The 25036-nt window shown below is 38.0% G+C and overlaps 1 protein-coding gene across 1 annotated transcript in view; it reads left to right on the top strand.

Moving 5' to 3' along the window:
- LOC132363421 (centrosomal protein of 78 kDa-like) overlaps positions 1-24370 on the top strand; it is a 37832-nt gene extending 13462 nt beyond the window's left edge. Inside the window, exons 2-6 of the mRNA XM_059919123.1 lie at positions 9124-9342; positions 10284-10328; positions 11754-11884; positions 22659-22773; positions 24289-24370. Coding sequence (XP_059775106.1) covers positions 10309-10328; positions 11754-11884; positions 22659-22773; positions 24289-24370 — 348 coding nt within the window. The 5' untranslated portion in view covers positions 9124-9342; positions 10284-10308. The remainder of the gene's footprint in view (positions 1-9123; positions 9343-10283; positions 10329-11753; positions 11885-22658; positions 22774-24288) is intronic.
- The last annotated feature ends 666 nt before the right edge of the window (positions 24371-25036 follow it).

The raw sequence follows: 25036 nt of genomic DNA, 5'->3' as shown, positions 1-25036 counted from the left end.
GGCCACCCTTCATCGCGGTGCGTGGGCCTCTCATTATCGCGGCCTCTCTTGTCGCGGAGCACAGGCTGCAGACGCGCAGGCTCAGTAGTTGTGGCTCACGGGCCCAGCTGCTCCGCGGCATGTGGGATCTTCCCAGACCAGGGCTCTAACCCGTGTCCCCTGCATTGGCAGGCAAATTCTCAACCACTGCGCCACCAGGGAAGCCCTCTTTTCAGTTTTATTGAGATATAATTGACATACAGCACTGTATAAGTTTAAAGTGTACAGCATAATGATTTGATTTACATACATCGTGAAATGATTATCACAATAAGCTTAGTGAACATCCATCACCATATGTAGATACAAAAATTAAAGAAAAAGAAAATTTTTTTCCTTTTGATGAGAACATCAATGTATTTTTAAATAAATTAATTAATGTAATATAAATATTACTTTAAAAAATTAAAATCTCACCCACAGGCTTTCTTTTTTTTTTTTTTTTATTCTTTTTTTTTTCTTTTATTATCAGTCATCAATTTTATACACATCAGTGTATACGCGTCAATCCCAATCGCCCAAATCAGCACACCACCATCCCCACCCCACCGCGGTTTTCCCCCCTTGGTGTCCATACGTTTGTTCTCTGCGTCTGTGTCTCAACTTCTGCCCTGCAACCTGGTTCATCTGTACCATTTTTCTAGGTTCCACATACATGCATTAATATACGATATTTGTTTTTCTCTTTCTGACTTACTTCACTCTGTATGACAGTCTCTAGATCCATCCACGTCTCAACAAATGACTCAATTTCGTTCCTTTTTATGGCTGAGTAATATTCCATTGTATATATGTACCCCAACTTCTTTATCCATTCGTCTGTCGATGGGCATTTAGGTTGCTTCCATGACCTGGCTATTGTAAATAGTGCTGCAGTGAACATTGAGGTGCATGTGTCTTTTTGAATTACGGTTTTCTCTGGGTATATGCCCAGTAGTGGGATTGCTGGATCATATGGTAATTCTATTTTTAGTTTTTTAAGGAACCTCCATATTGTTCTCCATAGTGACTGTATCAATTTACATTCCCACCAACAGTGCAAGAGGGTTCCCTTTTCTCCACACCCTCTACAGCATTTGTTGTTTGTAGATTTTCTGATGATGCCCATTCTAACTGGTGTGAGGTGATACCTCATTGTAGTTTTGATTTGCATTTCTCTAATAATCAGTGATGTTGAGCACCTTTTCATGTGCTTCTTGGCCATCTGTATGTCTTCTTTGGAGAAATGTCTGTTTAGGTCTTCTGCCCATTTTTGGATTGGGTTGTTTGTTTCTTTAATATTGAGCTGAATGAGCTGTTTATATATTTTGGAGATTAATCCTTTGTCCGTTGATTCGTTTGCAAATATTTTCTCCCATTCTGAGGGTTGTCTTTTCGTCTTGTTTATGGTTTCCTTTGCTGTGCAAAAGCTTTTAAGTTTCAGTAGGTCCCATTTGTTTATTTTTGATTTTATTTCCATTACTTTAGGAGGTGGATCAAAAAAGATCTTGCTGGGGCTTCCCTGCTGGCGCAGTGGTTGAGAATCTGCCTGCTAATGCAGGGGACACGGGTTCGAGCCCTGGTCTGGGAAGATCCCACATGCCGCGGAGCAACTGGGCCCGTGAGCCACAACTACTGAGCCTGCGCGTCTGGAGCCTGTGCTCTGCAACAAGAGAGGCCGCGATACTGAAGAGGCCCGTGCACTGCGATGAAGAGTGGCCCCCGCTTGCCGCAACTAGAAGAAGCCCTCGCACAGAAACGAAGACCCAACACAGCCAAAAAAAAATATATAAAAAAATAAATAAATAAAATATAAAAAAAAAAATAGCCAGCATAGTTTGTTTAAAAAAAAAAAAAAAAAAAGATCTTGCTGTGATTTATGTCAAAAAGTGTTCTTCCTATGTTTCCCTCTAAGAGTTTTATAGTGTCCAGTCTTACATTTAGGTCTCGAATCCATTTTGAGTTTATTTTTGTGTACAGTGTTAGGGAGTATTCTAATTTCATTCTTTTACATGTAGCTGTCCAGTTTTCCCAGCACCACTTATTGAAGAGACTGTCTTTTCTCCATTGTATATCTTTGCCTCCATTGTCATAGATTAGTTGACCATAGGTGCGTGGGTTTATCTCTGGGCTTTCTATCTTGTTCCATTGATCTATGTTTCTGTTTTTGTGTCAGTACCATATTGTCTTGATTACTGTAGCTTTGTAGTATAGTCTGAAGTCAGGGAGTCTGATTCCTCCAGCTCCGTTTTTTCCCCTCAAGACTGCTTTGGCTCTTCAGGGTCTTTCGTGTCTCCATACAAATTTTAAGATGATTTGTTCTAGTTCTGTAAAAAATGCCATTGGTAATTTGATAGGGATTGCATTGAATCTGTAGATTGCTTTGGGTAGTATAGTCATTTTCACGATATTGATTCTTCCAATCCAAGAATATGGTATATCTCTCCACCTGTTGGTATCATCTTTAATTTCCTTCATCAGTGTCTTCTAGTTTTCTGCATACAGGTCTTTTGTCTCCCTAGGTAGGTTTATTCCTAGGTATTTTATTCTTTTTGTTGCAATGGTAAATGGGAGTGTTTCCATAATTGCTCTTTCAGATTTTTCATCCTTAGTGTATAGGAATGCAAGAGATTTCTGTGCATTAATTTTGTATCCTGCAACTTTACCAAATTCATTGATTAGCTCTACTACTTTCCTGGTGGCATCTTTAGGATTCCCTATGTATAATATCATGTCATCTGCAAACAGTGACAGTTTTACTTCTTCTTTTCCAATTTGTATTCCTTTTATTTCTCTTTCTTCTCTGATTGCCATGGCTAGGACTTCCAAAACTATGTTGAATAATAGTGGTGAGAGCGGACACCCTTGTCTCGTTCCTGATCTTAGAGGAAATGCTTCCAGTTTTTCACCATTGAGAATGATGTTTGCCATGGGTTTGTCGTATATGGCCTTTCTTATGTTGAGGTAGGTTCCCTCTATGCCCACTTTCTGGAGAGTTTTTATCATAAATGGGTGTTGAATTTTGTCAAAAGCTTTTTCTGCATCTATTGAGATGATCATATGGTTTTTCTTCTTCAACTTGTTAATATGGTGTATCACATTTTGCGTATATTGAAGAATCCTTGCATCCCTGGGATAAATCCCACTTGATCGTGGTGTATGATCCTTTTAATGTGTTGTTGGATTCTGTTTGCTAGTATTTTGTTGAGGATTTTTGCATCTATATTCATCAGTGCTATTGGTCTGTAATTTTCTTTTTTTGTAGTGTCTTTGTCTGGTTTTGGGATCAGGGTGATGGTGGCCTCATAGAATGAGTTTGGGAGTGTTCCTTCCTCTGCAATTTTTTGGAAGAGTTTGAGAAGGATGGGTGTTAGCTCTCCTCTAAATGTTTGATAGAATTCACCTGTGAAGCCATCTGGTCCTGGACTTTTGTTTGTTGGAAGATTTTTAATCACAGTTTCAATTTCATTCCTTGTGATTGGTCTGTTCATATTTTCTGTTTCTTCCTGGTTCAGTCTTGGAAGGTTATACCTTTCTAAGAATTTGTCCATTTCTTCCAGGTTGTCCATTTTATTGGCATAGAGTTGCTTGTACTAGTCTCTTAGGATGTTTTGTATTTCTGCGGTGTCTGTTGTAACTTCTCCTTTTTCATTTCTGATCTTATTGATTTGAGTCCTCTCCCTCTTTTTCTTGATGAGTCTGGCTAATGGTTTACCAATTTTGTTTATCTTCTCAAAAAACCAGCTTTTAGTTTTATTGATCTTTGCTCGTTTCCTTCATTTCTTTTTCATTTATTTCTGCTCTGATCTTTATGATTACTTTCCTTCTGTTAACTTTGGGTTTTGTTTGTTCTTCTTTCTCTAGTTCCTTTAGGTGTAAGGTTAGATTGTTTATTTGAGATTTTTCTTGTTTCTTGAGGTAGGCTTGTATAGCTATAAGCTTCCCTCTAGAACTGCTTTTGCATCATCCCATAGGTTTTGGGCCATTGTGTTTTCATTGGCATTTGTCTCTAGGTATTTTTTTATTTCCTCTTTGATTTCTTCAGTGATGTCTTAGTTACTTAGTAACGTATTGTTTAGCCTCCATGTGTTTGTGTTTTTTACGTTTTTTTCCCTGTAATTCATTTCTAATCTCATAGGGTTGTGGTCAGAAAAGATTCTTGATATGATTTCAATTTTCTTAAATTTAGTGAGGCTTGATTTGTGACCTAAGATGTGATCTATCTTGGAAAATGTTCCATGCACACTTGAGAAGAAAGTGTAATCTGCTGTTTTTGGATGGAATGTCCTATAAATATCAATTAAATCTATCTGGTCTATTGTGTCATTCTAAGCTTCTGTTTCCTTATTTATTTTCATTTTGGATGATCTGTCCATTGGTGTAAGTGAGGTGTTAAAGTCCCCCACTATGATTGTGTTACTGTCGATTTCCTCTTTTATAGCTGTTAGCAGTTGCCTTATGTATTGAGGTGCTCCTATGTTGGGTGCATATATATTTATAATTGTTATATCTTCTTCTTGGATTGATCCCTCGATCATTATGTAGTGTCCTTCCTTGTCTCTTGTAACGTTCTTTATTTAAAAGTCTATTTTATCTGATATGAGTATAGCTACTCCAGCTTTCTTTTGATTTCCATTTGAATGGAATATCTTTTTCCATTCCCTCACTTTCAGTCTGTATGTGTCCCTAGGTCTGAAGTGGGTCTCTTGTAGACAGCATATATATGGGTCTTGTCTTTGTATCCATTCAGCAAGCCTGTGTCTTTTGGTTGGAGCATTTAATCCATTCACGTTTAAGGTAATTATTGATATGTATGTTCCTGTGACCATTTTCTTAATTGTTTTGGGTTTGTTTTTGTAGGTCCTTTTCTTCTCTTGTGTTTCCCACTTAGAGAAGTTCCTTTAGCATTTGTTGTAGAGCTGGTTTGGTGGTGCTGAATTCTCTTAGCTTTTGCTTGTCTGTAAAGCTTTTGATTTCTCCATCCAATCTAAATGAGATCCTTGCCGGGTAGAGTAATCTTGGTTGTAGGTTCTTCCCTTTCATTACTTTAAGTATATCATGCCACTCCCTCCTGGCTTGTAGAGTTTCTGCTGAGAAATCAGCTGTTAACCTTATGGGAGTTCCCTTGTATGTTATTTGTCGTTTTCTCCTTGCTGCTTTCAATAATTTTTCTTGGTCTTTAATTTTTGCCAATTTGATCACTATGTGTCTCAGCGTGTTTCTCCTTGGGTTTATCCTGTATCGGACTCTCTGCGCTTCCTGGACTTGGGTGACTATTTCCTTTCCCATGTTAGGGAAGTTTTCGACTATAATCTCTTCACATATTTTCTCTGGTCCTTTCTCTCTCTCTTCTCCTTCTGGGACCCCTATAATGCGAATGTTGTTGTGTTTAATGTTGTCCCAGAGGTCTCTTAGGCCGTCTTCATTTCTTTTCATTCTTTTTTCTTTAGTCTGTTCTGCAGCAGTGAATTCCACCATTCTGTCTTCCAGGTCACTTATCCATTCTTCTGCCTCAGTTATTCTGTTATTGATTCCTTCTAGTGTAGTTTTCATTTCAGTTCTTGTGCTGTTCATCTCTGTTTGTTCTTTAATTCTTCTAGGTCTTTGTTAAACATTTCTTGCATCTTCTCGATCTTTGCCTCCATTCTTATTCCGAGGTCCTGGATCATCTTCACTATCATTATTCTGAATTCTTCTTCTGGAAGGTTGCCTATCTCCACTTCATTTAGTTGTTTTTCTGGGGTTTTATCTTGTTCCTTCATCTGGTATATAGCCCTCTGCCTTTTCATCTTGTCTGTCTTTCTGTGAATGTGGTTTTTGTTCCACAGGCTGCAGGATTATAGTTTTTCTTGCTTCTGCTCTCTGCCCTCTGGTGGTTGAGGCTATCTAAGAGGCTTGATGGGAGGCTCTGATGGTGGGTAGAGCTGACTGTTGCTGTGGTGGTCAGAGCTCAGTAAAACTTTAATCCACTTGACTGTTGATGGGTGGGGCTGGGTTCCCTCCCTGTTGGTGGTCTTGCCTGAGGAAACCCAACACTGGAGCCTACCTGGGCTCTTTGGTGGGGCTAATAACAGACTCTGGGAGGGCTCACGCCGCCAAGGAGTACTTCCCAGAACTTCGGCTGCCAGCGTCACCATCCCCACAGTGAAACAGAGCCACCCCCTGCCTCTGCAGGAGACCCTCCAACACTAGCAGGTAGGTCTTGTCCAGTCTCCCCCGGGGTCACCGTTCCTTCCCCTGGGTCCCGATGCGCACACTATTTTGTGTGCGCCCTCCAAGAGTGGGGTCTCTGTTTCCCCCAGTCCCGTCGAAGTCCCGCAATCTATTCCCACTAGCCTTCAAACTCTGATTCTCTATGAATTCCTCCTGCCGTTGCCGGACCCCCAGGTTGGGAAGCCCGACGTGGGGCTCAGAACCTTCACTCCAGTGGGTGGACTTCTGTGGTATAAGTGTTTGCCAGTCTGTGAGTCACCCACCCACCAGTTATGGGATTTGATTTTACTCTGATTGCGCCCCTCCTACCATCTCATTGTGGCTTCTCCTTTGTCTCTGGATGCGGGGTATCCTTTTTGGTGTGTTCCAGTGTCTTCCTGTCGAATACCGTCCAGCAGCTAGTTGTGATTCCGGTGTTCTCGCAGAGGGAGTGAGAGCACGTCCTTCTACTCCGCCATCTTGGTTCCTCCCACTGTTTACATTTTTATTTTCTCCTCCTGATGTCTATAAACATAATTCCACATAGCTTCAATATAATTTGCCATTCTTATCTTTTCATACTAAATTTCAATTTTTGATTCACAGTTATACTTTTTTTTTTCTTTCATAGTTATACTTTTTAACATTGGATTCAGAAGGTTTCATTGAATTGGTCCATTTTTTAAATTGGTGAAAAATTGGAAATAACCTAAAATAAACTATTGTAAACATCTTCATAAATACAACTTTTCTTTTTCTACTTAAAGATGTATGTTTTTGATTCTCCATTAATCAACTTGCTTGGACAATAGTGTATTAAATAGAAGTTGTTAAGAGTGTTTATGAAGTCAAAAAAAAGCTTATGAATTGTCTGCCAATTGTTATTTCAAGACAGTGATATTTTAATAATCAAATAGTACATACAAAGAAGTTAAGATTTGTGGTATCACACTAATTACATATTGTTATTAAAAATTTATATGATATGTAAAGCATTCTTAAAATAGCTAAGTTGCCTTTTGCTATAATATTAGAAATGGAAACATATATAAATAAAACATGTATATGTGAAACATATTAGGAATTCTGTAATATTAGTACCTGGCGGTATATAATACGGCATCATGGAATGAGAATACAATTAAAAATTTTTTTTTATTTAGCGTGATTAAACAAAGTGGAAATGTAACTGAAGTATACAAGCTCATTGAGGTATTTTAAGAGTAATTTTATTTCTTGGTCTATTTTTTGTATTTGCCTCAGTTATTTGGAGACATAGAGGTAAGCCAAATCAATAGCTGGGTATATACTTAGATCCAGGTGAGTATAGGGGTAAGATAATGGTGTGAATTGTGTCACATTTATATTGTAGTTATGTATGCCTAAAAAAGACGGGAACTTTTATTAGAAAATTTTTTTTATCTCCTAACACAAAAAGTATAATTAAAAAAATTTTTAATACAAATGTATTTGCATTAGTTTCTGAAAGTAAAGGAAGGGTATACACATACAAACCACATGCATACAGACATCTTTTTTGGAGGGTAATTAAGTTAAAAAACAAAATAAAATAGCACAAAAAGAACTGAGCTCCTATATATTTTTAAGAGGCATGTTAAATCACACAGAATCATGTGGTGATTATCAATAAGCTACACTCTATGAAATATTTATCCTATATTACCACATACACTCTATTTTACACTCCATCCTAATGCTGCTAAAATGTAGAAAGCAGCAGCATAGCACAGGGAGATCAGCTCGGTGCTTTGCAATGACCTAGAGGGGTGGGATAGGGAGGGTGGGAGGGAGGCTCAAGAGGGAGGGTATATGGGGACATGTGTATGCATATGGCTGATTTGCTTTGTTGTGCAACAGAAACTAACACAGAATTGTGAAGCAATTATACTCCAATAAAGATCTATTAAAATAAATAAATAAAATAACATGAAATAGTAGATTTGAAGGATAAAAATAACCATTTTAACCTATGATGTTTGTTTTCAGTAAATTCAAATTAAATATTTAAATGTGAATTTTAATATATGGCTTGTTCTAAATAAAATATTAACACGTAGGTCTAGTTTTTGCAACCAAATATTTCATATAAAGATACTTGCCTCTTTACTGCTGAAATATAGGATAAGTCTCCACATTTCACTCCTTTATCCAGTGGGTTTCATTTGTTTTTTTGTCTGTTTTCTATATGAAATCAAAGGAGCAGTGAAGGCTGACAGGCTTATAGGAGAGTAACATTGACTCACCTACCACCCAGCAACTTGCAGTCTTATAACTTTTACTGTTTTTACATAGAAAAATTCATCTTAAATTGAAATTTTGGTCCAATTCTGCAGATTCTGTTTGGCAGAAGTCATGGGTGTACCTGTGTTTCGCTATCCTTGAGATTCAGAAATGCCAAAGGTGTTCTAAGATTCAATAAACTTGAGTGTTTCTGCATGATACATAAAATGTATCATACTTTGGGATTTTTAAAAATTTTATTTTTCCATTTCTGCACATCTCAATACTTTTGTTTTAGTTAAAATAACTTGTTAGTGTAGAGAACTTATATTTTTAAAAAATGCTGGCTTATGTAAAACCTTTTTACAAAACGATCCTTTTTTTAATGGCCTTGGCATCATTGTCCAGTGCCTGTTTGATTCCTTTCAAACTGTACACTTTTGAGAGTTGCTCTGTAGACCTTTGGTGCATCTTGATTCCTTCTTTCGTGCTTTGTCAAACATAGGATTGGCCACAAAGAAACCTGTAAGTAATGGAAGGAAACACTCTGCTGGTAAAGAATGTTATGGTCCTGAACCTCTACCACCTGGTGTGTCTGGTTTTCTGCCGTGGCGTACTGCAGAACGTGCAAAAAGCAACAGGTAATGTGTTTGCATTCCCTGTCTTTTTCAGTCGTTCAGAATTCTTTATTTTGGAACTTCCATTACGTGGGCGGTCTCTGGTGCTTTCTATAGAGGAAAGAAGATAACTCACACATGGCTTCTGCCTAATGAGCCGTCTAAGGAAGAAAAACAGAAAGTAATTGGGAGTTTCAAGTTGTTTCTCAAGTGTCACAACAGAGGTAACCCCGTGGGAGTCATGAGGAGACTAAAATTATCTCCAATTGTGCAGGTGAGAAAAGTTTCACTAAAGGCAGGTGTAGTTGAGCCAAGCCCTACAGCACAGAAGTAGGAATTTGGATATGTACGAATGGGAAAAAAGACATTTTAGGCATGGGAAGCAGTTTAATGCAGAATGGATGAGAAATCTGCATTAGACCTATTCTAAATCAACTGGCTTATTAACTCAGTAAATCAGATTTAGTGAGTCAAACTAGCTTTAGCTGATTACTTATCCAGGGGATAGCTGTTCATAGTAATTTTTGTCATAGAACAGTAAATAAAATTGTTGAATTATAGCTTTAGGCTTGCTAAGTGAAATAGATTGCTCTAGATGATTTTCACGTGACTTACTTGGTAGTATTCATGAAATTGGGGGTTAACAATTGCTTAAGAAAACAAAGAGAACTGATTTTAAATAGTACTTGAAGGAGTTACTGTGTAAAGTATCTGTTCAGTAGCTCATGTTAAATGGATGTTTATAATCCTTATTGGACAACCAACTAATTTTTTGCAAATGGTAATGTGAATTGCTGTTGCATAAACTATAGCGTTGAATCCCCAGTCTTTGCACTTGAGTTTAACAACTCTGTGGTTTCCTATCTTCTTGGTGAGACACTTAATCTCAGGTCCATCCTCGTCACACAGAGTGGTAAATTAGAGAACGATTAATATCACCATTTAAAGAAGTGAGACTGAAATCTCAACCATCCTGAACATAGGAGCTGAAGGGGCCTCTCAGCAGTTCAGAGAGTTATCACCAAGCCAGTCGGCTGAATTCTGTTCAGTTTTCTCCGTAGCAGAGCCCTCCAGGTCCTTCTTTTGAGCTTATTTATTTTTATACACAATTCTGTATGGATACTGTACATAATACTAAATAGTTGTATTAACTGGATTTAACTGGTGATGTATTTACATCAAGATCTAACTTCGTTTTGTTGATATCTTTTTAAGGGCTTTCCATTCATCAAAGCTCGTGATGTATGTAATCAGGTGCAGGTATGTAGCTATCATATTTATGATATGTAGGGGTTGAATTGGGAAAGGTGGGTGGTCATTCTTTTTGCTTTTTAAGCTGACAGAGCCTTACAAGAAGCATTTCCCTCTCTGAAATAAATCCATGTAAAACTTGTCTGGTTGCTCTCCCAATGCAACCGTGTAATTGTGTGGATTTCTCACACAGCTGGCAGCCTTGTGGTTATGTCTGTGAACAAGGAAGCCTGTTCTCCAGTCTGCAAATCAGCTGTTACCCAGTGAAACGAACTTGACTGCCATTTCTGACCCCTCATATGGAGCTGTCATACTCAAGAATGTTCATATGTTTTCAAGAAATGTTGTTTGCAGGCCGTATGTACAAAATTCCTGATCTGAAAGCCAATATAAAGCAACATCTCCCAAACTTCTGCTCTCTCACCAAGGCCACACACATTCCCTCGCTTATGGCCTCATGGCAAGCTAGTACTGTCAGTATCAGATTCTCCTTCCCAGTGGTCTTGGGAGACCGCATAGTTGCTCTGTGAAAGGCACCACTGCTGAGGTTGAGAGAAGAGCACCTTGGGTGTCAGTCCTGCGCTTGCATGCCCAGAGGGAGGGGTGTGCGCCTCGTTCTCCTGTTGGGAGTTTCCTCTGCTGCAGGTTTGCTGCTTGTTGTGAAAACGATGTCCTAGTGACTTGTCTTCTGCGTAGTTATATAATCCCAGCACACTTCTGTATGATCTGTAGACTTTTATGGGGTTGTGGCCAGGTCAGTTTTTAAATGTTTGGAAATGTCCTATGGAACAACATTGCAGTGGCAGTGAAGCTTGACAGGAGAATTGTATTACTGCTACCCTAGTTTTGGCTTAAGGGTGATGAGAAGGTGAAATTTTTGATGGGTCAGTTTTAGTTGCGTATGTGTATGTGATTTATTTTTTAAAATTCTAACGTCTGTTATTCACAGCTTAGATATGTTGACTTTCTGATTATTCATCAGTCCCTTTACTGATGTATTTTCCTCCGAAAAACTACATTTGCTTCCAGACTGTTTTCGTCTGATGGTAAAGAATAAATTTTTCATTTGCAGTATAAAGTTGATCTGAGAAAAAATGTTTATCTTGGCTCTTCACTTGGCTTCTGTGAAAGAAACTTAATAAAATAATATGGGCAATTCCCATTACTAATCCTAACCATGTACAACAGAGGTCTGTACAGTAACATAGCAAAAATAAGTTACTGTACTTTTACTTAGTCATTGCCTGTTTTAGACTAAGGAGCAGTGAGAGACATTTATAAACAATGATACGTCAGATCACTTTTGTTAAATGTCCTCTAATATTTGGATATTTGGTATCTGGCTTGTGTTATCTTTTATACAATCTTGTCTTCTTTCTTTGCACTTCAGTTTAACAACTCTGTGGTTTCCTATCTTCTTCTTGTGACACTCAGGTCCATCAGAATTTCCTGTGACTGTGACGGTAGAGAGTCCTTCCTCCTCAGAAATCGAAGAGGTCGAAGATTCCTCAGAAAGTGTTCAGGAAGAGCCAGAGAAAATCAGTTTGAAACAAGAAGCATTACAGGTACGAAGTTATCACTTTAAAGCTATAGAGAAGATTATTTTTCAAATGGAAGCCTGATTGCAACACTGCACAGCTTGAGTGAGGGTTCTGTCTTCTCCTCCCATCTGCATTGTATCCCCTTGAATGGTTCCTTAAGCTTAGACCAAGGTGAATGGTGGACATTTGAACTCTAAGAAATAAAAATCAAAACATGTCGTTAGTAATATAGTTTCCTTTCCTTAGAACCTTAGGATATTCGATTTAGGGAGAACCTTAGTGATCATAAGATAAAGAAATTGAGTTCTGAATGAATATAGTCAGCTGATTCAGTGCTCTTGTTTTACAGATGAGAAAATTGACAGTTCTAGTTGAACTCTCTTTTTATAAGAGGAAAATATGGCCTCATTTTAAATAAAAGTAAAGTTGAAAAAAGTTTTGATGTTAATATTCTCCTTTCCTAAAATAAAAAACCTCAAGAAGCTACATTATATTCCCTAATAAACCTGACATCTAATGTGATTCCATACTTTGGTTTGTACGGACAGAAAAGAAAAACTGATTTTCATAAGAAACTTTTGCACCTCAAAAATAATATATTTGTTTTATTTCAACTTTAATGCAGAGCTGAACATTTCTAGTAAATAAGGGAATACCATTTGGGGGAACCTTGTCTTTGTGCTACAAAGTCCATGTGTAATTTTTAAAAATTATTTAATATGATTCTCTTTTCGTATGAAACATGAAACTTGACAGGTTTCAGAACTAATTATCCCATTATTGTAGGACTATGGTAATTACTCTTTGATTTTCAAAAGAGAATGTTAGATTTTTATGTTTTTAATTAAAATTAATGATAATATAGAGAAATTTTAAGAAAACTTAGAAAATTATGAAATGTTACAGTGGGAGAAATCTATAGTTCATGTAGAGTTACCCCCTTTCATTTTATAAATGAGCACCTACAATTTGTAGCACATAAGTGATTTCTTAGTAAATTGCAGAGTACGACAAGACCCGAGAGCATCTAACCCGCATTCCTTGTCATTTTAGATGTGTTGTATTCATTTCCTTCATGAGTAGAACAGGAGATTGTATTTCTAAAAGCAGTGATAGACTGGGGAAGACCAAGAACTTTAAACACTGGGACCACAGAATAGCAGATTCAGAATGCACTGAGAACCCTTGCAGCTCTTCTCCGTTTTGACAAGACACTACAAGGATGGTATCAAAGTGTTTAAGTACATAAGCCAACAACAGTCAAGAGATTTCAACATAGTTTTGAAAGACGGAAGACACATGGAAGAGTGTGAAACTGAAGCAGTAGAACAGAGGAAAAGCATCACCTAGAATATGCACAGGTACCACCTGCAACTGAGGAGGATTCTGACCCCACCTGCAGAAGTAGCTTCATGCTTTGATGCGCATGTAGGAGAGAGGGTGGAGTTAGTTAAAAGTGTGACTGAAATAGGGGAGCTCATTGAAGGGTTGTGTTTGGAGGAGTGGACTCCCAGCCCCGCCCTCACGCTCCTGAAGTGAGATGATTTTAAGTTTGAACACAGTGAAACTGGGGAGAACTAGGGCAGCTAGTGTGAGTTTTTACACCCTAGAAAAGAGTGTTTGGGGGGGATCCTATTACAGTCACTCCCCACTTCTTCCTGCATAAGAAGCCAATCAATCGTTGACTTCAGGGAGCTTTCTGCGCTCATTCTTAAATAGAAAATAACTGTCATTTGCCTGATAGTTGAGTAAAGCTTACAACATGAGAGGGGGGGAAAAGAGTGAAAACATATCCTGGTAGGACTGGGGACAATTTAGGGAACAAAATAATTTAAGAAAAAACCCTAATTAGTATCCTGAGAGAGGTTTAAAAAGAGCTAGCAACTATAAAATAAGACTAGGGTGTTAATTAAAAAGAGAATGGTCAGAAAGCAAGAGAGGTGTCTTGGATATGAAAATATGGTTGCTGAAATATATTCAGTAGGAATTTTAAAAATTTCTCAGTATATAAAAAAGAACGACACAATGGAAAATGTGATAGCCATATGTTAGAGAGGCTGCATCTGGGATATCCAACATGTTACCATTAGAAACTCCAGACCCAGACAAAAAATGGAGGGAAGCTGTCAAAGGGCAACAAAATTCCCCACAGCTGAAAGTAGACATCAGGCCTCAGATTGAAAATAGTTACTCAAGTTTTGAGCAAGATGAACAAGAATAGACTCATACCTAGGCACCCTTCATTGTGAAACTTTAAAATACTGAAAAAATAAATTAAAATAGATTGGGCTTCCCTGGTGGCGCAGTGGTTAAGAATCTGCCTGCCAATGCAGGGGACATGGGTTCCATTCCTGGTCCGGGAAGATCCCACATGCCGCAGAACAACTAAGCCCATGTGCCACAGCTACTGTGCCCGCATGCCTCAACTACTGAAGCCTGCACGCCTAGAGCCTGTGCTCTACAACAGAAGAAGCCACTGCAATGAGAAGCCCGTGCACCGCAACGGAGAGTAGCCCCCGTTCACTGCAACTAGAGAAAGCCTGCGCAGCAATGAATACCCAATGCAGCCAAAAATAAATTAATTAATTAATTAAAAGAAAAGTAGAATAAAATACTGAGAGGATACATCCATTCCAGAGAGAAAAATACTGGTCACCTAAAAAAAAAAATTTTAAATCTGACTTTATCATAGTTGTCATCAGCACCATGGATGCTGGAAGGTATTAGAAAGATACCTCCAAATTTTTCCAGCACATAATTTTCACCCTAGGGTTTTGTATCCAGCCAAACTATCAGTCATAAGTGGAGGCTGAATGAGATATTTTGTACAAAAAGAAATTTGAAAAATTTACCTCCTGTGCTACACCTTAAGCTATTTATAGAAATAATCCAGCAAAATGAGGCAATAAACCAAGAAGGAAGGTAATAGGGGATTCAGTGCAGAGAGCAGCTAGTCTAGATTGGAGAGGCTTCCATTGATTGTGTGATTGAGAGCTTAGAAACACCTTGAGGCATATTGTACTTACTAGGTATTAGGCACTGTTGGAAGGGAGGAGGGAGAGGAAGAGGAGAAGGAACTTGAACTCCAGAGGAGAAAAGGCTATACTGACATAAACATGAAGCAAACTAAACTATGGTTGATTTTTAACCGACTATTGGTGAGGAAGAGAAGAATCCACTTAAACTTGACACTATAGATGCCCCCGTTTTCAGTGACACACAGGGGTAACGACCACCTATCTAATTTGTTGTCCAAACCAGAACTTGTCCAAACTCCTTACACTTCAATAGTGTAAGGAGGCGCTCTAATGCTGTAACATCAGGACAACAGGTATAAACTGGAACAGCCCAAGGTGGCTTGGGGTATGTGGTCACCCTGCACAAGGGCAGTGACACTGACACAGTATGGAACGAGGTGTAGTCTATACACAGAGACACAGTACATCTGCAGTGGGCAATATTAATTTAATTGTAATAATGGCAATACTGTCTTGGTTTGTAGCTTTTATTGTCAACTTGCATGTAATAACAAATAACTAACCTAAACTATACTTAGTATGTATTAGTATTAACTTGGTATGTACTGAAATGTATTGTGTACTAGTATGTACTTAGTATATGTTAGGCTCTAAGTGTTTTTGCATATATTAACTCATTTAATCCTCTGAATAGCCTTATGAGGTTGGTGCTAATATCATTCCCACTTTTGAGAAAAGGATGCTAAGACAGGGAAGGAACTTGCCCAGGCTGTACCGAATTTAGGGTTGGATCGAGGCTTTGAGTTTAGGCTCTCTGCCTGTTCTCTTAAACCTTACTCCCTACTGACTCTCAAATGACAGAAGACTTAACTGCACATAGAACAGAATATAAATTTCAACTTTGACAACGTAAAAGCTAGGTTTGGAAGGTAGACAGGAGGTAGAAAAAAGGGAAGATGGTATGAATGTCCTCATTTTACAAAGCGTGACGTTGAGAGAGTTTATAGTGGATCAACAATGTAGGTTTTTAAGTATATCACTAAAGTCAAAGAGATCATGAGCAGTGGAATAACTAATGATGACATAACTTTACTGAGCAGTGTGGACATAGGAAAGAGTGTAAAGGAACTAAACCCTTACTTAGTAAATCAGAAAGTCAACAGATAATGCCTCAAATTTAGTCAGAAAATAGTCATGTTAGAGTATTACTTGGAAATGGAGAAGAATTCAAAATAACAATAGTTGGACCTCCCTGGTGGCGCAGTGGTTAAGAATCTGCCTGCCAAGGCAGGGGACACAGGTTCGAGCCCTGGTCCAGGAAGATCCCACATGCCGCGGAGCAATGAAGCCCGTGCGCCACAACTACGCAGCCTGCGCTCTAGAGCCTGTGAGCCACAACTACTGAGCCCACGTGCCACAGCTACTGAAGCCCTCGTGCCTAGATCCTGTGCTCCACGACAAGAGAAGCCACTGCAATGAAGCGTAGCCCCCGCTCGCCGCAACTAGAGAAAGCCTACACGCAGCAACGAAGACCCAACACAGCCAAAAATAAATAAATAATAATTTAAAAAATAAGAATAAAAAATAACAATAGTTGACGTCAACCTCATAAAAAAGGAAATCCAAACAGCCAGTACACACAGAAAAGTATACGACTTCATCAAGTAATAAGAGAAAAGTGAGTCAAAACCAATGAAACTACATGCCAATCAGATTGACAAATACATAAATAAAGTCTGGTAGTATCAGGTATTGTAGACCTGGAGTACTATGGGAATCTTCTACCCTGCTTATACTGGAGTATAAATCGACACAACTACTTTGGAAAGCATTTAGCACTCTCCATCAACTGAAGGTATATAAATAGCCTGTGACCCAGCAGCCCTCACCCCCGCCCTGTGTAAATGCACCAGAATAACCGGTACAGCAGGATTCCTGTCCATGATTTGCATTAGCACAAACTGAAAACAACCCAAATGTCCATCAAGAGTCAAAAATTAAATAAATTATGTGTATTCATACAGTGGGAAAACTATCAAGCAATAAAACTGAATGAACTAGAGCTACAGGCTGCAATGCGGATGAATCTTTTAAACCAATGTTGAGTGAAAGAAATAAGATAGAAAAGACTTCATATACTATGATCCTCTACATAAAGTTAGACGTTGACAAAACTAAACTCTTTTGTTAGGGGTGCATGCAGGTTAAAGGAAATGATTTTCAGAAATGAGGATGGTGTTTAACCGGGAAGAGGGAAGGAGCTTGTGATGAGAAAACGATATGGGGGGGTTTTGAGATGCTGACAAGTATCAATACTTTCAGATTCGAGTAGTGGTTATGTAAGTATTCTCTTTTGATTTGTCACATTGACAGTTTTGTCCTGTGCACTTCTCAGTACACATATCGTATTTTACAATTAAAAACCTGTGTACAGAATCGGTCGCTTCTTGAGTGCTGGATGTGGGAGTGGGATGAGACTATTTCATTTTAAGCCCTTCACTACTGCTTGCGTTCACATGTTCATTCATTCAGCATTAATTGAACATATGCTGTGTACCAAGCACTCTTCTAATTTTATGTGTTTTAACTCATGTAATCCTCACAAGAGCTCTGTGATATGGGAGCTTATCTCCATTTTATAGATGAGGAAGTTGAGGCCTAGAGTTATAGAACTTGTCCAAGGTTATATAGCTAATGGGTAGTGCCAGGCCCATTTGCCTCAGAGAATCTGAATTTTTACAATATAATATAAAAGAGAAATTTAATTACTAATTATAAGCCAAAAAATTGCACATTAAAGAAGATGACAAGTTTTCATCTATCCAGTTAGAGAAAAACACACAGTCTGTCTTTCACACACGTACATCTTGTATTGGCAGGGATTTTCCTTATTAAGCAATTATTTATTGACCATCTACGTTGTGCTAGGCACAGGTGCTGGGGATAAACACTTAATAAAATACACCCCCTATCTTCAAATAACTTGCACTCTAGGTGAGGAAGTAAGCCAACAGTTACAGTAGAGGTTATATACCAAGTGATACATCGCTGATGGCAGTATAAAATCTCAGAAATCTTTTGGAAAGCGGTTTGGAGATAGGTACCTCAGAGCCTTAAAAATATTCATTTGCTTTGATCTCAAACTCATTTTTATGCATTTATTGTAAGAATGTTATTCTCAATATGGAAAAAAGCCTTCATGCATAAAAACGGTTATTTTGTCTTATAATATTGAAAAGTTGGAAAGAATTTAAATGTGTAAAATGGTTAACCAGTAAACCCACTCAGTGCAATATTTTGTAGCCCACAAAAAAAAAAATCAAGGTTATGAATCCCCTGATTATATGAGAAATGATTGATTTCAATGTTAAGTGGAGAAAAGTTGAACATAAAATTTGATATCCAATATGATGGGAGCTTTGTCCCAGATAAATCACCCTAGCCAGTGTACAGAAGGGATGAAGGAGAGCAGATGACAGGAAGGAAAATTATTCCAAAGCCTTATCATTAGTCTTACTTAAGTAATAGAATATCAAGCAATTTTACTTTCTAACTTTTTTGGTTCCATATTTCCACATAAGGGACATGAATTATTAATACTTTGTAGGAGAGGGGTACACTTTTTCACAAAAATTTCACACTGTGTTCTAATTCCCTCCATTAGAGGGAGAAACTATTTCATGTAATTGCACTTTGATGTGCTATTTAGAACCAGTCAGGAATTTTAGTCTACTTTCCTCTGACTGTGGTGAGGGTTTTTTGTTTGTTTGCTTATTTGTTTAGAATTTCTTTGAAATCAGTTTTAGAAGATTGATTAAACCATTATGTTAAAAGTAGAGGAATTTTGCAATTTTTTCCCCTTTTTTCCCATTGAAAACTTGACTGGCTTTAGTAATGAAACATTAAAGAATTTGAAGTTCTTAGACTCTCAATTTTTTAAACATGTTCTGAATATAAAAATATATGTTCATTGAGCAAATCTTTGAAAACAGTGAACAACTTATTGAAGGAAATAAAAGCCACCTCTGCGTGTACACACACCTAATCTGCTCTTTTGTCTTCAAAAAGTATCAAAAATATTTTGCCATGTCACTAAATACTCTTCTACATCAGAGAATTTGATTAAGCTTATGCATCATCTCCCAGGAGAAACGCACAGATATATTTTGAATGTAGAACTCCTGAAGCCCGTTCATTAACTCTGGCTGAGACCTCTTGTCATTCTTTTCTTAGTGGCTTCACAGCGCATTCCTTCATACGGTGAGCTATTTTTATTGAAACCAATCCCAATTTGGAGGCTCTTAGCTTTCTTCTAGGGTTTGGTTATAAACAATCTTATGACATCATGTTGGTAGATAAATCTTTGCCCACATCTTTAATTTTCTTAGGGTAAACTCCTGATGTAGGATTGTTGTTAGGTACCAAAAGCTACTCTCCAGAAAGTGATACCAGTTCCTCTCCCAATGATGGCATATAATAGAGTTCCTCATTCTTTAAGTGATTGTTCAAAGCAGTTAAAATGTATAAATATACCTTACTGTTTTCATAAGTATAGGTATTCTGACTGTTTATTGCTGCATAAGAAACCACCCCGAAACAGTGGCCCAAAACAATGACAGTCATTTATTTTGTCCACGAACCTGGAGGTTGAGTAGAATATTAATTCTTTTACTACACTCTCACTGACTGAAAACAATACCTATTTGACTAGCTCACAGTTCTGCAGGTCAGAAGTCCAGGCACAGCGTGACTGGGTTTCCTGCTCAGATACACACGGGAACATGTGGGTTCCCTCCTGAGAGTGTTAAAGCACGTGAAATTTAAGTGTAAACATTGAGCCCCAAATGTTGGATGTTCACCATAGTTTGTGTGGGTCACAGAGCTGAAATCAAGATGTCAGTCTGGCTGTGTTAGCATCCAGAGGCTCTGGGAAAGAATGCCTCCAAGCTTCTTCGGCTTGTTGGCATAATTCAGATTCTGCAGTTGCAGGACAGAGGTCCCCATTTCCTTGCTGGCTGTCAGTCGGGGGACGGTCTCAGCTCCTAGAGGCCTCTCGCTTGCCTTCCCTGCCGCAGCATTGGACTTCTTCAGAGCCAACAATGGAGGGTCTCCCTCTTGTCCCTTTTGTACTTCAATTCAGGAAGAGTTCAAGTCTTTTCATGGGGTGCCTGAGTAGGTCACATCCACCTAGAATAATCTCCCTATCTTAAAAAATCAACTGATTTTGAATCTTAATTCCGTCTGCAAAATCCCTTAACTACAGCACCCAGATTTAGGGTTTGATTGTTTAAGTGGAAGGTTTGTGTACTTCAATAAGTAGGAGTCTTAGGGGCTCTGTTAGAATTCTGCCTATTGCAAGCAGTGTCCCCACTTCAAGGACCGAAGTGTCTTAGTTCCTAAAACTTCTAAGAGAGCTTATCAGTGTTCATTTTATTTGATTGACCTTGGTGAGTGGGAAGACTACCACCTCCGTGAACAGGAACGGCACCCAGCTTCCTGAGTCCACAGTGTGGCTCTGCTACTTAGTGGTGTCACCTTGGCTGTGCTGCTCTACTTACTCTCCTTCTCTGCCTCTGTTTCCCTCATCTGTAAAATAACATGGAGTTAGTGATTGTTCTTTCCTCGTAGGGTTTTTTTTAAAATAAATTATTTTATTTATTTATTTTTGGCTGCGCTGGGTGTTTGATACTGCTCACGGGCTTTCTCTAGTTGCGTCGAGCAGGGGCTACTCTTCCTAGTGGTGTGCGGGCTTCTCATTGCGGTGGTTTCTCTTGTTGCGGAGCACGGGCTCTAGGCACGCAGGCTTCAGTGGTTGTGACACGGGGGCTCTAGAGCGTAGGCTCAGTGGTCGTGGCGCACGGGCTTGGTTGCTCCGCGGCATGTGGGATCTTCCCGGACCAGGGCTCGAACCCGTGTCCCCTGCACTGGCAGGCGGATTCTTAACCACTGCGCCACCAGGGAAGCCCCCCTCTTAGGGTTTTGATGATTAGATTATTTAATGCCCAGGGAACTCCAGGAACAGTGCTTGACTGTAAATTGCTTTAAAAATGATTACTTTTTAAAAAAATGCTTTTGAATCTGCAATTATGCAATTCAGGTATATTAAGCATGTTCATTAATAGGACTTCCTACTATAAAGAGACCCACAAATAAAAATAGAAGTTTTCTTTCTTGGTCTTAACTATTTATTTCTGACTTGCTATGTTATACGCATATGCCTTTTATGGTGGGCTGCCACAAATTTATGTTGGAAAAAGTGGAATTTAAATAAATCTTTACTATGCTAATTTGATAGATTTTGATAATTCGTTTCACTAGCATGGTATGATATTACCAGTAGCAGACTAAAACCTGAGTTCACTTCTGGCTCTGCCCCTAAATTCTGATGAGTCCTACAGCTGGAAAGGCTTTTGGATATTATACTACGAATTAGTTATAATATTTACTCTGTTTGTTTAGGAAAAACTGGAGGAGTGCCTAAAGCAGTTAAAGGAGGAAAGAGTAATAAGACTTAAGGCTGATAAATGAGTCAATGAGGCAAACAATTTCTTAGACTTTTGAGAGTGTTTTCGTTTTATTTTGATTTGATTTTAAGCCATACACACAGTTTGTAAACTTTAAAACTGTAATATGTTGCAAATTGGTTGTATCATATGGACTTTTGCATTTACTGGTATTTAGTGATCATATGATCTATATTCCAGAAAGCATGTTTTTAAAAATGTGAAAATCTCATTTTGTGTGTGTGTGTGTGTGTGTGTGTGTGTGTGTGTGTGCTTTCATATGACACTAGCTTATTTTCTGTTCATGATTCTTTGATTCAAGAAAGCACTTTTTGTGCATATACTGTATATACAGTAGCATAAAAGACATGATGAGACTCTCCTGGCAATGAATTAGGAAAGTGAATCATTTAAATAAATTTAAGATATTGGAAAACTTGTACGAATGCAATGCAAGATAAAAATATATACTATAAGAATTACATTAGGTAATGTGCATGAAAGCAGGGCATAATCTAAAAAGTTCCATCTAAATATACTTTATCATAGGTTGAACGTAGGGAGGAATTTTTCAAAGTGCATCCGTTGGATTGGCGGACACTCATTCAATAAGTGTTGAGCACCTGCTTATATAAGGCAAAAGGGGCATCATGAACATAACAGCCTTTCTGAGAAATACTAGAGTTGAGCTTATAGGGGTTTTAAGTGCATAGGTGATGAGCGGAAGGGGAAGAGTGCACGGGAGTGAATATTTTCAAGAAGCCAAAGAAAATATTGGTGATCGTACATTTAATAAATTGGGTTGGGTATGATTTAGGACTTTTAAACGTAAGCATTAGATAGTATGCTCACTAAAGTTAATTCTTAACATTCAGCAGAGTTGTAATATGTTTTGTTCAAATCAGATTCTATAATTCACTTTCTAATTTAAGGGAAACTTAAAGCAGGTAATTTTCTAATGTGGAATGAGGCTCCATTATGAATTTAACCAGTTAGAAATGTGATCTTTTGTGAAAGATCATTAATAAAACGATAACTTTGGTTTATTTATGTACCAGCTAAGTGTTATATAGGAAACTTTGTTGGGTGCCTGGGGGTTTTGGTTATAATGTGATATGGTCTCTGTCTTTACTGGTGGCGAGTTAGGTTAATTACAGGTTAATTACATTTTGAGTGTTTTAGTTTTGTTCCTTGAAACTAGACAAGACTACTTTTGATGACAATGAGAAAAAAGCATGTCAGACATTTTCAGTCTTCTTTTATAGCTGGAACATGAAAATGCCCAGTTAAGAAATATAAAATTCTCTTTGTCTGAAGGCCTTCATGCCCACTCATTGACAAGCATGATCCTGGATGAGGAAGGTGTTTTGGGCAGCACTGAGAATTCTTTTCAGAAGTTCCATGCTTTCTTGGATCTCCTTAAAGATGCTGGGTTAGTTCATTTCTCTTCATGGCATTCTTCTCTTTGCGACTATAACGGTAGTTTGCTGAGGAACTGGAGCGATTTTCATCACTTACGTGGCCATATTTAGCCAAATTTAGTATAATTATCGGTAATATAGTTGACGTTTTAAAATGAGGAATTAAATTTTTTAAGAAATGCAAATAGGGCAGCCTGCTTTGGTAGAGTGGGGAGCCCATTATAAAAGAGTAACCTGTAGACAGAGTAATTAGTAGGTATAGTTTTTTGTGAAGACTAAATTGAAGGCAGTGTCCATTGAAAATACTTGGGAATGGATAAGAATTTTCCTATCTTTCATTTATTTTGCTTGTTTGATAAGTTTGAATTAAAGTTATTTTTGTCTTAGACATAAAAATTATTATTAATCTTCAGGGAAGATATAGGTCAGTGGTTCTCAACCGGGAACAATTTTGCCACAATGGCTGGTATAGATCAGTCAGATTTTCATTTACTAGGTCGTCCCCAGATGAATTCTACTGTTAGCAGTCCACCTAAAGAAGAAAAGAAGGCACTTGAAGAAGAAAAATCAGAATCCAAGCAGAGTGCCCCAGTACAAATGCAGAATCTCCAAGTAAGTGGACAGGACAGCACTTAATGATTCTAAGAGTGATTAGCAAAAAGGAAATGACCAAGTCAGAGAGAAAATAATAATGGTCGGTCTCTAATAGTTCACATGCTCGGGAGCTAGAGGACTGTGGAGTCCTCTCCAAATCTGAGATTAGTAAATGTGGGCCCATTTCATGATACTGTATTGCTGTACATAAGAAAACTGGAAGTTCTTTAGAAAATTTATGAGTTAAAGCAAACTCTCCTTAATGAAGAAAGAAAACATTACAGAAAATATTCCAAATTTTAAATTGTATAAATGTCTATTCTATTCATATTTTATCTAGGTTTCTATTTGTATGCAGTCAGCTTACAATGAAGGAACACTAATGAAGGGACACGTATTGACAGAATTTTTAAAATAAGTAATCTTGACATAGCTAATACGTAAGATATTATAGTGACTCACCTGGTCATGGGAATGGGAGGGGAAACATGTCAGCTTTTCCTCTAGCGTTACTTGGAGCCCCCTTCACCCACCTCAGCCAATCTCAGACTGGTCTTGGGAACTGACAGCTTGAGAACACAGTCTGGTCACAAACTATATACTGTTTACATGTGCCTGGAGGATAGAAAAGAAATTAATTTTCTTACAGAGTAGGGTTTCATTTTTAGTGAGGGAAAGGAAATGGGTAATAACTACCCCAATCACCAAAGTCTGAAAATGTAGCAGACATAGCCTTGGATATAGCTAGGTTAAGTTGAGAATCACTTGGCAAGATATAATTAGAAAAAAACTGGCTCTGAAATCTTCTGAATAATCAATTACTGTGTTAATAATAAGATCACAGAATAACATTGACGTTTTGAACTCTACTTTTTAATGGTTGGCTTTGTTCATCACTGAATTTTTGTCTTGTCTTTTGTCTTTCCCTCCAGTTTCAGAAAATTACAGGTGATGCTGGGCTTCCTTTGCCTCTCGACTCCTTCCATGTCCCAGTCTCTACTCAGGAGGCCTTAGAAACTTCCAAAGACAACCTGGGGGTCCCAGTCACAGAGCAGCAGCAGGAGTCTTTTGAAGATTTCATTGCTAGAACATGTTCTCCCTTCAGCAGACGTCATTTCTGGAACTGGAAGTCAAAGAAAAGAAGAGGAATTATCTAGAAATAGCAGGTCTTCTTCAGAGAAAATGAGCAAAGCAGGTGAATAAACCAAAAAATACTGTGCTAAGAAACAACCTGGGAAGGACCTGCATTCCTGCTCTGACTCACCTGTAAAGCAGAAAAGCAAAGGAATTGGGCAAAAGAATTCTTTGGTTAATAAAGCAATTAAAAGTGAGTCTTTGAAAAAACACATTTCTGTTAAGAAAGAGAGTAGAATAGTGACTGTTTCATCAAAGACAACTAAAAGTAAACTCAGTCTACTAGAACATTCTGAAAGTGATACTCTTGGATCTGACTGTGAATTTTAAGAAAGCATCCATACTCTATCATGCCTAACATAGGACTAAATCTTTTAAAATTATGTTTTTGCCTTCAAATTTTAATAAACTATTTATGTTTTTATTATAGCATATGGTGTTTTCAATTACTTGACTGGAAGCCATTAGAGAAAGATTTATCTATACTTTTTTATTATAATGAAAGTTTTGGTGTATTTTTCCTTGTGATACTTTGCACCATTCATT

Source organism: Balaenoptera ricei, chromosome 3 (assembly GCF_028023285.1).
Source record: "Balaenoptera ricei isolate mBalRic1 chromosome 3, mBalRic1.hap2, whole genome shotgun sequence".
Taxonomy (NCBI): domain Eukaryota; kingdom Metazoa; phylum Chordata; class Mammalia; order Artiodactyla; family Balaenopteridae; genus Balaenoptera; species Balaenoptera ricei.
The sequence above is the reverse complement of the archived record's forward strand: the minus strand, read 5'-3'. Positions and strand labels throughout refer to the sequence as shown.